This window comes from Onychostoma macrolepis, chromosome 21 (genome assembly GCF_012432095.1).
Source record: "Onychostoma macrolepis isolate SWU-2019 chromosome 21, ASM1243209v1, whole genome shotgun sequence".
NCBI lineage: Eukaryota > Metazoa > Chordata > Actinopteri > Cypriniformes > Cyprinidae > Onychostoma > Onychostoma macrolepis.
The window spans coordinates 23,510,004-23,524,377 of NC_081175.1; the positions used below are offsets into that span (position 1 = coordinate 23,510,004).

General features: G+C 35.7%; 4 protein-coding genes across 4 annotated transcripts; all 4 read left to right on the plus strand.

Moving 5' to 3' along the window:
* Window positions 1-1,909: 1,909 nt before the first annotated feature.
* On the plus strand, window positions 1,910-3,854 carry LOC131529387 (C-C chemokine receptor type 8-like). The gene has a single exon (XM_058759071.1). It carries the CDS (start codon window positions 2,804-2,806, stop codon window positions 3,620-3,622), a length of 819 nt encoding a protein of 272 aa, XP_058615054.1. The 5' UTR covers window positions 1,910-2,803; the 3' UTR covers window positions 3,623-3,854.
* Window positions 3,855-7,796: 3,942 nt separating this feature from the next.
* Window positions 7,797-8,633, plus strand: LOC131528368 (hydroxycarboxylic acid receptor 2-like). Its single transcript, XM_058757460.1, has one exon. The coding sequence runs from the start codon at window positions 7,797-7,799 to the stop codon at window positions 8,631-8,633; it is 837 nt and encodes a 278-aa protein (XP_058613443.1).
* Window positions 8,634-10,574: 1,941 nt separating this feature from the next.
* On the plus strand, window positions 10,575-12,416 carry LOC131529441 (hydroxycarboxylic acid receptor 2-like). The gene has a single exon (XM_058759205.1). The coding sequence runs from the start codon at window positions 10,669-10,671 to the stop codon at window positions 11,509-11,511; it is 843 nt and encodes a 280-aa protein (XP_058615188.1). The 5' UTR covers window positions 10,575-10,668; the 3' UTR covers window positions 11,512-12,416.
* Window positions 12,417-13,091: 675 nt separating this feature from the next.
* Window positions 13,092-13,968, plus strand: LOC131528369 (C-C chemokine receptor type 8-like). Its single transcript, XM_058757461.1, has one exon. It carries the CDS (start codon window positions 13,129-13,131, stop codon window positions 13,966-13,968), a length of 840 nt encoding a protein of 279 aa, XP_058613444.1. The 5' UTR covers window positions 13,092-13,128.
* Window positions 13,969-14,374: the final 406 nt, after the last annotated feature.

The window sequence follows — 14,374 nt, forward strand, 5'->3', positions numbered from 1 at the left end:
TGGAGTTGCATTAGAGTTCTTCATCCTCAATCTCTCTGTTGCAGAGATTGGTTTCAGCGTGAATTGTTTGACCTTTATACTGTCAGAATGGTTTTCATTTATAGTGGATTTTAAGCTATTTTTAGTGGGACTAATCGTTAGTGGCCGTCCTCTGTTTCAGAGTTTGATGTGTGTTGAGCGTTACCTGGCAGTGGTTCATCCTGTAACCTATCTGAAGTCCAAACCTCTCAGATATAGAGTGATCTGCTGCACTGCGGCCTGGATAATTATTCTTGGCTCTTGTTTGTGCAGCATGTTTACTGCACTTCCACACAACATTACACATTTGTGGTTCTTGTCAGTTCAGTTCCTCATCGCTATCTTCATCCAGTTGTTTTGTCTTGTGGCTGTTCTCAGAGCTCTGAAGCAGTCAGGACCAGGAGAGAGAGGGAGAGAAAGAGGGGAGGAAAACCACATGAAGAGAAGAGCGTTTGATCTCATTCTCATAACAACCGTGACCATGGTTATCACATATGTCCCATATTGTGTTGCAGGATTCTTTACTATTGTCACAAAAAAGTTTTCTGACACACAGTGGGTCCCTGGTTTGTTTTTTTACGTGCTGGCTGGTTTTGTTCAGCCTGTTCTTTATCTTCACCGGGCTGGAAAACTCTCCTGTCTCTTGTAAGATCTGTTATTGTTATATATTATGAATTAATGAGAAAAGTAGTAGCTGTATTGTAGCTGATTTTCCCCTCTAAATTAAGGTTTTGTTTTTATGAAATACAGAGCCTCCATAAACTTTTTTTCATTAATCTATGCAATACATTATCTTTTAAAATGCCAAATGCCTGTGCAAATTTACCTTTTTGTGGCATATATGCCATTTCTGCTTTTGTGTGCCTTTGCAGTTTAGGGACTCTGTCATTCACTGTTTATTTACAGATTTATTTTGTGTTTGACAAAGAAGAATGACTGGCTGCTTTTTGTTTGTGGTTTGTTTTTCTAGCGTCATCAATGGCCCAATGTCACCTTTTAATTATGGTTGCCTCAGAGATTATTACATCAAACTTGACATCCTCTGACAACACAGATATATTGTTTTTTTTGTTTGTTTGTTTTTTTTTTTTTTTTTTCGGTGTTGAATAAGTTTCTGCAGGCTGGTGTCAGATGTATAAAGATTGAATCTTTATTAATCTTATCTGTGCATAATACTACAGGTTACTGAAGTTACTCAATTTTCTGTGTGAAAATCATGTTTTATACGTTGTCAAGTCCTATAGAGCTGCATTTTATTTCAAATGTTTAGTCAGTTCAAAAGTTGTTCAAACTTTTTTTTTTTTACTTTATATTTGTATATTAAAATGTGTGGTTTTTAAGTGGTGAGTAGTAGATAAGACTGTAAGCGTTATTGTGAATGCTTTAAAGCAGTCTACAAAACAGATTTATACACATCCTGGAATTTCAGGTTATTCAGGTAATAAACTCCTGTGTGTGTGTGTGTGTGTGTGTGTGTGTAAGTAAATGTATTGTTTTTACCCTCAGTAATTTATTTTGTTTCATTTAACATTTAAATGAAATCCATCTGAAGGAAATGCAATAGAAAAATAGATTTATCAAAAGGTACCGCCCCAGTGATAGGGGATGGGGGATCATGATTGAAATTCATCAACGACCAAGTGCCAACTTGCTTAAAATAAAAACATAACAAAGAGGAGCAGAGTATTTTTTTTCTCTTTCATGTTGACATGCATGGTCATAAAATGTCCATATCTTGTGTTGAATGAGTTTGTGTGCAACTGTGTTGACCAGTTTCAGAATAGATCGTGTTTGGAGAGACTGAACACTCACTTTTCAATTGGCCACTGAGTTTTTATTATTATTATTATTATTAATTAATTATTATTATTTTTTTTTTACTTTTATGGAGAGAGAGAGAGAGAAAGAGAGAGAGAGAGAGAGAGAGAGAGATCCTTCCCAAAGATACCCAAAATATTTTTTTTAGCATAAAAATTTTCATATCTGATGTTTTATGTGACGTGGCAAATTAAGTCATGCACATACTGTATATTATTGTGGCAGCAGTGAGGTAAGTCCACAACACACAGCACATACATTTGCATAGAGATATTGGACATTCACTCTTCAGGTAACTCATTTTTGATTCAGTTTCTTGCTGTTAACGTTAAAAAGAGTATTAAGTTCAAAAAGACTGAGCTGTTTGTTTTACTGAGCAGAAGTTGAGCAGAACAATTTAAATAAATTTGCTAATGGAAAATATGACACATAATTTGATTTTGCATATGAATGTAGTCTATAACAGGAAATATTACTGAATTTATGAAACCATTTAATTATGATGTGTTCTGGCTATGTGATTGCAAAAAGGAAATTTTGTAGAATTACCAACTGGACTGTATAAACTGAATATAAAAATGAATTACTTCAAATTATTAATGTTGGGTTGATTGACTTAAGACCATTGCACACTGAGTCCGAAAGTCCGAGTTCCGTTTTTTTTTTTTTTCGTATTCCTCATCCTTTCCTATCAAAATGCATGCTACGGATGCAAACCTGATCCAAGTGTTGTTGTTTTTTTTATGACGGACGAAAGTTTCAGAGGCAGTGTGCAAACGTGATTGACACAATGTGAGGTCATATTTGTTTTTTAACGTACGAAAATTTCGAATAAAAATTTTGGACTCATGAAATGACATTTAGTCTGAATTACCTCATTTACACTTCTGTAAATCACAGCTGCGGTATGTTTGTGAACTATTGAGTTCAGAAGACAAACACAAAGGACAACACTTGGACAAAGGAGATGAATGACTCTACAGTGAACTTCACCACACCTGAAACATCAAACTCCACAATCCAGTCCATTGGACTACTGGAAACTCTGGAAATATGTGTGTACAGCATCAATTTCATGGTTGGTTTTCCTACACACTGCTTTGTTATATGGCTCATCATCACAGGAACAGGAAGTGGAATTTCATCAGAATTTTTCATCCTCAGTCTCTCTGTTTGTGACATTGGTAACTGTCTGAATGGTATGTTTTTTGTTGTGTCAATTTACTTGCCAGGTATCACTGTATTACCACTGTTTTTAGTAGGACTAGTCATCACTGGTCGTCCTCTGCTTCAGTGTCTGATCTGTGTTGAGCGTTACCTGGCAGTGGTTCATCCTGTAACCTTTCTGAAGTACAAACCTCTCAGATATAGAGTGATCTGCTGCACTGCTGCATGGTCAGTCACTCTTGGCTCCTGCTTTTTGTGCTTATATATGAGTCAAATACAAACACAGTTCTTATCTGTGCAATTCTTGCTGGCTCTCTCCATCCAGTTGTTTTGTCTTGTAAATGTTCTCAGAGCTCTGAAGCAGTCAGGACCAGGAGAGAGAGGGAGAAAGAGAGGGGAGGAAAACCACATGAAGAGAAGAGCGTTTCTAATTATTCTAATAAATACTGTGACTACAACTATCATATATGTCCCGTTTGCTATTGCGGGATTAGTTACCATTCTAACAAACCAACGTATTTATGCAATTTGGATCACTGGTTTTATTTGTTATGTTCTAGCCAGTTTTGTTCAGCCTGTTCTTTATCTGCATCGTGCTGGGAAACTCTCCTGCGTTTGAGCCTTTTAAATGGTGATATTTTAAGAAATATTGTATTGTAGGATTTTTTTTTTACCACTGGCATAGAAAAGTGTATTGATGCATATGGGTCTCTGGTTTGGTTTGTTACGTGATGGCTGGTGTTGTTAAGTCTATTCTTTATCTGCACCGGGCTGGACAACTCTCCTGTCTATAACACTTGCTGTTGTAATATTACGAATGAATGAATGGGAAAATAAATCACTTCTGTGTCCTCATTGCTGATTTTCCTCCTCTAAATGAAATGTTTGTTTGGGTTTTAATGTAATATAGCTCAGAACAAAATCACACATCAGAGCCTCCATAAACTTAGCTATTCTTTAATATGCAGTATGCAGTACATTATCTCTTAAAATGCCAAACGCCTGTGCAATATGCTGTGCAACAGGCATATATGCTGTTTCAGATGTGTGCTACATTTGTGCACCTTTGCAATTTCAGCACACTCTGTCATTCACTGTTTATTTAGATAGATAAATCTGTATATTTGATTGTTGTAGTCATTTGGATAGATTTATTCTGTTCATTCTGAGTGTGCTGAACAGATGTTTGCTTCAAGTTTGTGGTTGCTTTTTCCAGTACAATCAGTGGCCCAGTGTCACCATTTCCATATAATGAGGGCTGCCACAAAGACTAATACATCAAACTTGACATCCTATCATAACAGATATGTTTCTTCACGAGTTCACACTTACATATAATAAACTGAGTAAAGGTTATGCGTATTTGGCGTGCTGTCCAGGGAGAGGGCTCCGAGCTTTGTACTTACCCCCGAGCCCAGGGTACTCCCCCTGTACGGGGAGAGGGGTCCGAGCTCTGCATTTAGCCCGGACCCAGAGCGTTCCCCCCCGTGCTGGGGTAGGAACGGGCTGGAGGTGAGGAGCCGGGATGGTGGAGGGATGCTGAAAGACTGGAGCTGATGGAGGTAAGACTGCTTTGATTATTTATAGGGGTTCTCTCTCGAGCTGATTGGATAGATGGTGTGATTGCTGATGATGAATTAGCTGCATTAATTATCTGCGTGTGCTCCTCCCGAAATTTGTTAATAAAACATCACTTTTTTTCTTTTTCTTTGTCATAATTTATAAATGCTCAGTTTAACTATTTAAATATCAGGTGTTGAATGAGTTGCACCTGCTGGCTGGTGTCAGATGTATACAGACTGAATCTTTACTAATTTTATCACACACACACAAAAAAAAAAAAAACATGGCTATTGAAGAAATGTTTGCAAAGTAATGTTTTATACATTTTCAAATAATATATTCTATATAGAACAGGAGTTTTTTATTCAAATATTTAGTCAGTCTTTTTGAACCTTTTTTGTATACATATTTGCATATCAAAATGTGTGTTTTCATGCAATGAGTAGCAGATAAGGCTGTGAGCTTTATTGTGTATGTTTTAAGTCAGTCTACAAAACAGCAGAGATATATAAATACGACATTCAGGTGAGTCAGGTAATAAACTCCGTCAGGTAATAAACTCCTTTTGTGTGTGTGTGTGTGTGTGTGTGTGTGTGTGTGTGTGTACTGGTTTTTGTGGTTTACGGGGACAACATTTGTATAATGACATGGGTATGACAGAGGTATTACAATTTGAAGGTGGTTTATGAGGAAACTGCCTATGTCCCCGTAAATCAAAAGGCTTAAAAAACATACTAAATGATGTTTTTTTTTTTTTAATCTAAAAATGCAGACAGTTTTCTGTAAGGGGTAGGTTTAGGTGTAGGGTTGGTGTAGGGCAATAGCACATACAGTTTGTACAGTATAAAAACCATTACGCCTATGGAGAGTCCCCGTAAACCACTAAAACAAACGTGTGTGTGTGTAAATGGATTGTTTTTACCACCAGTAAGCTAGTTTGTTTCATTTAACGTTGAAATGAAATCTATCCAAAGGAAATACAATGTAAAATTAGATTTCACGTGAATTAAAAAAAATAAATCAATTCTGAATTTTACCATATTTTAAGTAATTTAATGGTGTATTCTGGATTTATTTGAAAACTTTGTAGAATGTTTATGGAATTTTTACTCGTGTTCTGGTGATTCAGTCCGAACTACCTCATTAATTTACACTTCTCTCTTTCCATAATTAGTTTAAATTTTGTATGTGTTTTGTGAGCTGCTGAACTGAGAAGACAAACACAAAGGAGATGAGTAACTCTACAGTGAACTTCACCACACCCAAAACATCAAACTCCACAATCCAGTCCATTGGACTACTGGAAACTCTGGAAATCTGTATGTACAGCATCAATTTCATGGTTGGTTTTCCTACACACTGCTTTGTTATATGGCTCATCATCACAAGAACAGGAAGTGGAGTTGCATCAGATTTCTTCATCCTCAGTATCTCCGTTTGTGAGATTGGTAACTGTCTGAATTGTTTGTTTTATTTTGCTATTTTTTTTATTTCAAGTATCACCATATTACCACTATTTTTACTAGGACTATTCTTTGCTGCCCGTCCTCTTTTCCAGTGTCTGATGAGTGTTGAGCGTTACCTGGCAGTGGTTCATCCTGTAACCTTTCTGAAGTACAAACCTCTCAGATATAGAGTGATCTGCTGCACTGTGGTCTGGATAATCACTCTTGGCTCCTGTTTGTGCAGCATGTTTAGTTCAATCTCAAATATCTCTTATGTATATACATGGTCTTTCTCACTGCAGTTCCTTCTCTTCCTCTCCGTCCAGTTGTTTTGTCTTGTGGGTGTTCTCAGAGCTCTGAAGCAGTCAGGACCAGGAGAAAGAATGAGAGAGAGAAAAGAGGAAAACCCAGTGAAGAGAAAAGCATTTCATCTCATTCTAATAACTTCTGTTAGCATGTTTATCATACATGTTTCATATATAATCACAGGATTCTATAGCATTCTAAATCACAATATTCAAGCACTTTGGTTCATTTCTTTGGTTTGTTGTACTGGCTGGTTTTGTTCAGCGATCTTCACCGATCTGTAAAACTCTCCTCTCTCTGTTCTCCATAAACACCCTATTGTGATATTTACAAAATTCTATACCTTCTACAAACTAATTCAATTATCAATTGATTATTAACACAACATTTACTGTTAACTTTTATTATAACATGGAAAAGTTGTGATTTAAGTTTTTAGAATATGTTTCATTGTTTCTTTCAACTGTTTTTGTATGAACAATTTATGTCACATATCATTTTGTGGTATTTATACAGTGTAAAGTGACTTGGAACATGTTAATGTGACTCTCTGCCATTAACTTTAACTTTATATGTTTTAAAATTATGTTAAACAGATATTGTTTATAAGCTTTTTCATTGCTGATATTCATAAGTTCATCAAAGTGCCACCTTGCATATATTTTGACATCCCATTATAACAAAAATGTGTAAAGTATTCTCTTTCATTTTGACATGCTTGGTCATAAAATTTCCATATCATGTGTTGAATGAGTGACACCTGTGTTGACCAGTTTCAGAATAAAGAGTGTTTGGCGAGACAGAACATTCTCTTTTCCAGTGGTAGCTCCTGCTGCAAAGACGTAATTGGCAATTGATTTTTTTTAACCATTTAAATTTGACATAAAAAAAATAATATCTGTTGTTTTATGTGACATGTAGCAAATTAAGTAATGCACATACTGTATATCATTGTGGCAGCTGTGAATTCAGTCTACAAAATACAGCACAGAGATGTATATACATCCAGAGAGACTGGACATTCACTCTTCAGGTGATAAACTCCTTTTTAATTAAATCTCTCTCTCTCTCTCTCTCTCTCTCTCTCTCTCTCTATATATATATATATAAAGCTAAAAAGACTGGGCTATTTTTGTTTTATTGAACAGAATTAACCATTTAAATACATTTGCTCATGGAAAATAGGATACAATATTTGATTATGCATATGAATGTTGGCTACAAAAGGAAATATTACTGAATTTATGAAGCCATATTTTGAAATAATTTAATAATCATGTGCTCAGGCTATTTGACTGTAAATAGGGCATTTTTGCAGAATTACAGACTGGATTGTATCTATGTATTAAAAAGTGTCCACTCGATTTATTAACGTTGAGTTAATTGACTTAGTCTGAATTACCTCATTTACATTTCTGTAAATCACAGCTGTGGAATGCTTGTGTGAGCCGTTGAGCTGAGAATACAAACACAGAGGAGATGAATAACTCTACAGTGAACTTCACCACACCTGAAACATCAAACTCCACATCTCAGTCCACTGGCCTTGTGGACAGTCTGAAACTTTGTGCGTTCAGCATCAATCTGTTGTTTGGTCTTCCTGCACACTCCTATGTTATATGGCTTATCATTACAGGAACAGGAAGTGGAGTCGCATCAGAGTTCTTCAACCTCAATCTTTTTGTTTGTGAGATTGGTAACTCTTTAAATAGTATGTTTTATATTGTGTCAATTTGCTTGCCAAGTATCACAGTATTACCACTGTTTTTACTAGGACTAGTCTTCACTGGTCGTCCTCTGTTTCAGAGTCTGATCTGTGTTGAGCGTTACCTGGCAGTAATTCATCCTGTAACCTTTCTGAAGTACAAACCTCTCAGATATAGAGTGATCTGCTGCACTGTGGCCTGGATAATTATTATTTGGTCCTGTTTATTTTGCTTATATACTAGTCAAACACCATCAGTCTTCTCAGTGCAGTTCTTACTGTTCCTCTCCATCCAGTTGTTTTGTCTTGTAAATGTTCTTAGAGCTCTGAAGCAGTCAGGACCAGGAGAGAGAGGGAGAAAGAGAGGGGAGGAAAACCACATGAAGAGAAGAGCATTTCTAATTATTCTAATAAATACTGTGACCATGACTATCATATATGTCCCATTTTCTATCGCAGGATTAGTTACCATTCTAACAAACCAGTATATTTATGCAATTTGGATCACTGGTTTGATTTGTTATGTTCTGGCTGGTTTTGTTCATCCTGTTCTTTATCTGCATCGCGCTGGAAAACTACCCTGCCGTTTAGCCTTACACATGCAGTTGTGACATTTTAATAATTAACAAGTAATACATTATTTTACTTATTTTGCATTGTGATTCCTGTGTAAGTACACACAACAGTCTGCATAAATGTGCCTTTTAGTAGGAAAAGTGTAAAAGTGTCTCTGTTAATTACGAATCTTTCTCTCTCATTCACTTTATATTACATTTGTTTGGTTTTGTTATATTTTGTGTTGATCATGGTCATTGTGATCTCAGTAAAACACAGGCCTACATAAAATATGTTTCTAGCACATGTATATTCTCATGTACGAATTGTGCCATCATTTGTTTAATATTGATAATTTAACTTTGATTTAGTTTGCTGTTTGGCAACTGCAGCTAAGCATGACAAATATTACACGCATTTTGGTTCATCCTGTAACCTTTCTGAAGATCAAAACTCTTAGATATTGTGTGATCTGCTGCACTGTTGTCTGGATAATCACTGTTGGCTTCTGTTTGATCTGATGTTTAGTTTAATTTCAATTAATGAGCATGCATATGGGTAGTTGACAAATAAAAACTGGACTGTGTCCTATGGTGTGATAGCAAAAATGTAGAAGAAAAAAAAAAAAAATGTACCTTCATTCTTAGAGTTACAAATAGTATGAGAGAGGTTTATCTTCAGTGTGAGAGGTTTTTTATTATTATTATTATTTTTTATTTTTTTTACATTTTTGCTGTCACACCACAGGACACATTGATACGTCAACTACCTATATACATGTTCTTCCTCTTCCTCTTCCTCTTCATTCAGTTGTTTTGTCTTGAAACTCTCCTACCTCTGTTCTCTGTGAAACCTGCTATTTGATATTTTACTAAATTCTTCATCTTCTGAATACAAATTTAATTAATAACTGATTAATAATTCAACACCTCACAGCTTTCTATTTTATCTTAATTTACATATTGTTAACTTTTATTTTAATATGCAAGGTGCTAAGGACATGTTCATTCTTTATTTAGAGAGGTCCACAACCACAAACTGTCTTATTTTTGTACATTTAAATGAAGTTCCAAACGTTGGTTTGGGAGGAGCCTAATCATTCAGTCATGTCAATCATCATTATGAGCCAATATAAGCAGCACTCATTGCACCGTCCCAGCGTTAATTCTTCTGGCATCGCTCCACCTCCCCATCTCCTCCCGAATTTCTGTTATTCTCCCTCTAGTTCAGTGGTCTCAAACTCAGTTCCTGGAGGGCCACAGCTCTGCACAGTTTTGATCCAACCAGCTTCAAATCACATCTGCTTGCAAGTTTCTAGCAATCCTGAAGACCTTGATTAGCTGGATCAAGTGCGTTTGATTAGGGTTGGAGCTAAACTGTGCAGAGCTGTGGCCCTCCAGGAATTGAGTTTGAGACCAATGTTCTAGTTAGTACCGCAATAGTGTTTGTTTATCCAATAAAACACTTCATCAATGGCCCATTGTCACATTGCTTAAAATTTACCTTCCAAAATAACAAAGATGTATAGGATTTTTTTCTCGTTCATTTTGACATTCTTGGTCATAAAATTTCCATATCTTGTGTTGAATGAGAGGCACCTGTGTTGACCAGTGTCATAGTATCAGTTGTTTTATGTGACACGTAGCAAATTAAGTCATGCACATACTGTATATTCTTGTGGCAGCTGTGAAGTCAGTCAACAAAACACAGCACAGAAATGTATACACAGCCAGAGAGACTGGACATTCACTCTTCAGGTAATAAACTCATTTTTATTCAGTTTCTTGTTTTTAACCTCAACAATATGCGACACCATCACTGTGTTTATCTGGCCAAGGGTTTTTGGGCAAGTTCAATACTAACAGTCTATGGCTATTAATCTTTAGCTAAAAAGAATGAGCTCATTTTGTTATACTGAACAGAAGTAACAATTTAAATAAATTTGCTCATGGGAAATGATATAAAATTTTATTTTGCACTTGAATATAGGCTATAAAAGGAATCATTACTGAATTTTTGAAAACATGTTTTGAAATAATTTTATAATGATGTGCTCTGGCTATGTGATTGCAAATAGGAAATTTTGACGAGATGAATAACTCTACAGTGAACTTCACCTCATCTGAAACATCAAACTCCACAACTCAGTCCACTGGCCTTGTGGACAATCTGAAACTTTGTGTGTTCAGCATCAATCTGTTGTTTGGTCTTCCTACACACTCCTATGTTATATGGCTTATAATTAGAGGAACAGGAAGTGGAGTTGCATCAGAGTTCTTCAACCTCAATCTCTCTGTCTGTGAGATTGTTTACTCTCTGAATTGTGTGTTTTATATTGTGTCAATTTGCTTGCCAGGTATCACTGTATTACCACTGTTTTTAGTAGGACTAGCCTTCACTGGCCGTCCTCTGTTTCAGTGTCTGATCTGTGTTGAGCGTTACCTGGCAGTGGTTCATCCTGTAACCTTTCTGAAGTACAAACCTCTCAGATATAGAGTGATCTGCAGCACTGCTGCATGGTCAGTCACTCTTGGCTCCTGCTTTTTGTGCTTATATAGGAGTCAAATACACACACAGTTCTTATCGGTGAATTTCTTGCTGGCTCTCTCCATCCAGTTGTTTTGTCTTGTGGCTGTTCTTAGAGCTCTGAAGCAGTCAGGACCAGGAGAGAGAGGGAGAAAGAGAGAGGAGGAAAACCACATGAAGAGAAGAGCATTTCTAATTATTCTAATAAATACTGTGACCATGACTATCATATATGTACCATTTGCTATCGCAGGATTAGTTACCATTCTAACAAACCAGAATATTTATGCAATTTGGATCACTGGTATGATTTGTTATGTTCTGGCTGGTTTTGTTCATCCTGTTCTTTATCTGCATCGTGCTGGGAAACTCTCCTGCCTTCGAGCCTTTTACATGGTGATATTTTAATAAATTAATAATTAATATATTATTATTTTGTATTTCAATTCCTGTGTAAATACAGTAGTCTGTGTAAACGTACCTCTGATAAAAGTGTAAAATTGGCTCTGTTAGTACTGTCTCTCATTCACTTTACATTAGGCCTGTTTGTTTGTTTTTTTTGTTTTTTTTCTGTGTTCATCATTCTCATATGTTTGCATGGCTATTCACAGAATTTAAAATGCATTGTAGCCTTATGTAGGCTACAAACGTGTACAAATCATTTGAGCATGTTATTAGGAAATATTACACTGATTTACTTGTAAGTAATCAGATATATAATTAAATATGCCACCACATTTCACTCTGCTCTGATGATTTCTGTGCTGTATTCATAGTCTCGGAAATATTCCATGCCTTTAAAATGGTAAATTGACTAAAAATTGTGTCATCACTTGCTCATTATTAATAATTAAACGTTAATTTTGTTATCTGTGTGGCAACTGTGGCTTAACATGACAAATATTAGGTCTACGCATTCAAAAATTGCCACCTCAAGCTTTATGACCATATGTATCTATACATATCTATAATGACAGTTTAATGTCTTTGATGTCAGATGTCATTGGCTTTGGCATGTTTTGTGACCAAATGCAACATTTTGATACAGTAATATCTTAACCGAAACAGCTCAGAATGACAATTAAATCCTTATTATTATCATTAATTTAACAAGATGCTTACACGCAATGCCGTGATATCCTAATTACCTGAGGGCATAAACAGCTAAAGAACCCCTTCTTCTGTTCTTAAAGGAAATATAAATAAGCCATCTTTTTTTTTTTTTTTTTTTGCACATCACGTGTTTAATGAGTGGCACCTGCTCTAGCCTGAAAAGATTGTTTAGAAAGACTGGATATTCACTGTTCAAGTGATATTCAAGTGATAGAAGAAAAGTGTTTGTGTGTGATTATGTTGTTTTTAACTCCTTTTCATTTTTATTTTAAATATTTGCATTTATGGTGTTTGCATGTTACAGATGTCATGCACATATATTTTCTGTGACAGCTGTGAAGTCAGTCTACAAAACACGGCACAGAGATGTATATCAACCCAACATCCAGAGAGACTCAACATTCACTCTTCAGGTGACAATTTGTAACAATTTGTAATATTTTTTTGTTTTTAAATTTTTCCACAAAAAATAAAATCAAATTCGGTCAAATTCAGTGTTATTATGTAAAATTAAATTGAGCTATTTTTGTTTCATTAAAAGGAAGTAACAGTTCAACTGAAACACACACACACATGCATACACACACACAAATTATATTTCTGGATTATTCGGATATGGATGTAAACTATTATGCAAAGTAAAAACAAACAAACAAAAAAATAGAACCATAATTTGAAGTTATTTAATAATTGTGTGGTTTGGTTATTTGGATTTAAAGCTGTATTTTGTTCATGTATTTATTTATTTATTTTAATTTTACATATTGAACTTGATTTACTTAGTCTGAATGGGCAAGTTTATTTACACTTCTCTTTTCCCATAGATTTGACATTCCATTTTCCATTTCCATTTGACACTTTCAATTTTACAGGTTTATGAGCTGCTGAACTGAGAGGACAAAGACAGAAGAGATGAATATCTCTACAGTGAACTTCACCACACCTGAAACATCAACAAACTACACAATTAAATCTATTGGGCTAATGGACCGTGTGGAAATTGGTGTGTACAGCATCAGTTTTCTGTTTGGTCTTCCTGCACACTCCTATGTTATATGGCTCATCATAACAGAATCAGGAGTTGCATCAGAGCTATTCAACCTCAATCTGTCTGTTTGTGAGTTTATTAATTGTCTGAATAGTTTGGTCTCTATACTGTCAATTTACTTTTCAAATCTTACAATAATATCATTGGTTTTTCAAGGACTTGTCTTCACTGGTTGTTCACTGTTTCAGAGTCTGATCTGTGTTGAGCGTTACCTGGCAGTAGTTCATCCTGTAACCTTTCTGAAGTACAAACTTCTCAGATATAGAGTGATCTGCTGCACTGCGGCCTGGATAATCACTCTTGGCTCCTGTTTGTGCTGCGGATTCATTGTAGTATCACTAAAAATACATGTATATACATGGTTCTTCTCGCAGCAGTTCCTTCTCTTCTTCTCCATCCAGTTGTTTTGTCTTGTTGCTGTTCTCAGAGCTCTGAAGCAGTCAGGACCAGGAGAGAGAGGGAGAAAGAGAGAAGAGGAAAACCACATGAAGAGAAGAGCTTTTTATATTATTCTAATAACTACTGTGAGCATGACTATTATGCATGTCCCATTTACTATCACAGGATTTCTGACCTTTCTGACACAACAGAACACTCATGCTCTTTGGAACACGGGTTTAACTTTTTATGTACTGGCTAGTTTTGTTCAGCCTGTTCTTTATCTGCAACGGACTGGAAAACCCTCTCGCCTGTGTTACTCATAAAACCTGCAATGCGATAATATATTAATTTATGTTTTATTATTTAAATATTTATTGTTATCTGAATTAAGTAAAATCAGTTATTTCTATCATTTTAATATAATTGTTTTAAGTTATTTTAGTAAAGCAAGGTTGCTCTTTGTCTGTCAGTTATTTTTATTTTTTAATTAAATACTTAAACAGCAGTAACTTTTTCTACGTTGATGTCACGAATCCTGTCCATGCACTTCCGTTCATTCACCATCAGAGGTCACTCGCTCACCACATTGACTCTTGCACTACACAAACTGTTGCACATCACCTCAAACTACAATTCCCATTATCCATTGCACTGACGACACACACAGCTGATTGCACTGATCACACAGCTGATTGCACTGATTACACACCTTACTTAAGCCATGGACTT

What these genes read in the sequence shown, in the direction of transcription:
- LOC131529387 (XM_058759071.1), top strand. Translation starts at nt 2,804, where the DNA reads ATGAATGACTCTACAGTGAACTTCACCACACCTGAAACATCAAACTCC.
- LOC131528368 (XM_058757460.1), top strand. Translation starts at nt 7,797, where the DNA reads ATGAATAACTCTACAGTGAACTTCACCACACCTGAAACATCAAACTCC.
- LOC131529441 (XM_058759205.1), top strand. Translation starts at nt 10,669, where the DNA reads ATGAATAACTCTACAGTGAACTTCACCTCATCTGAAACATCAAACTCC.
- LOC131528369 (XM_058757461.1), top strand. Translation starts at nt 13,129, where the DNA reads ATGAATATCTCTACAGTGAACTTCACCACACCTGAAACATCAACAAAC.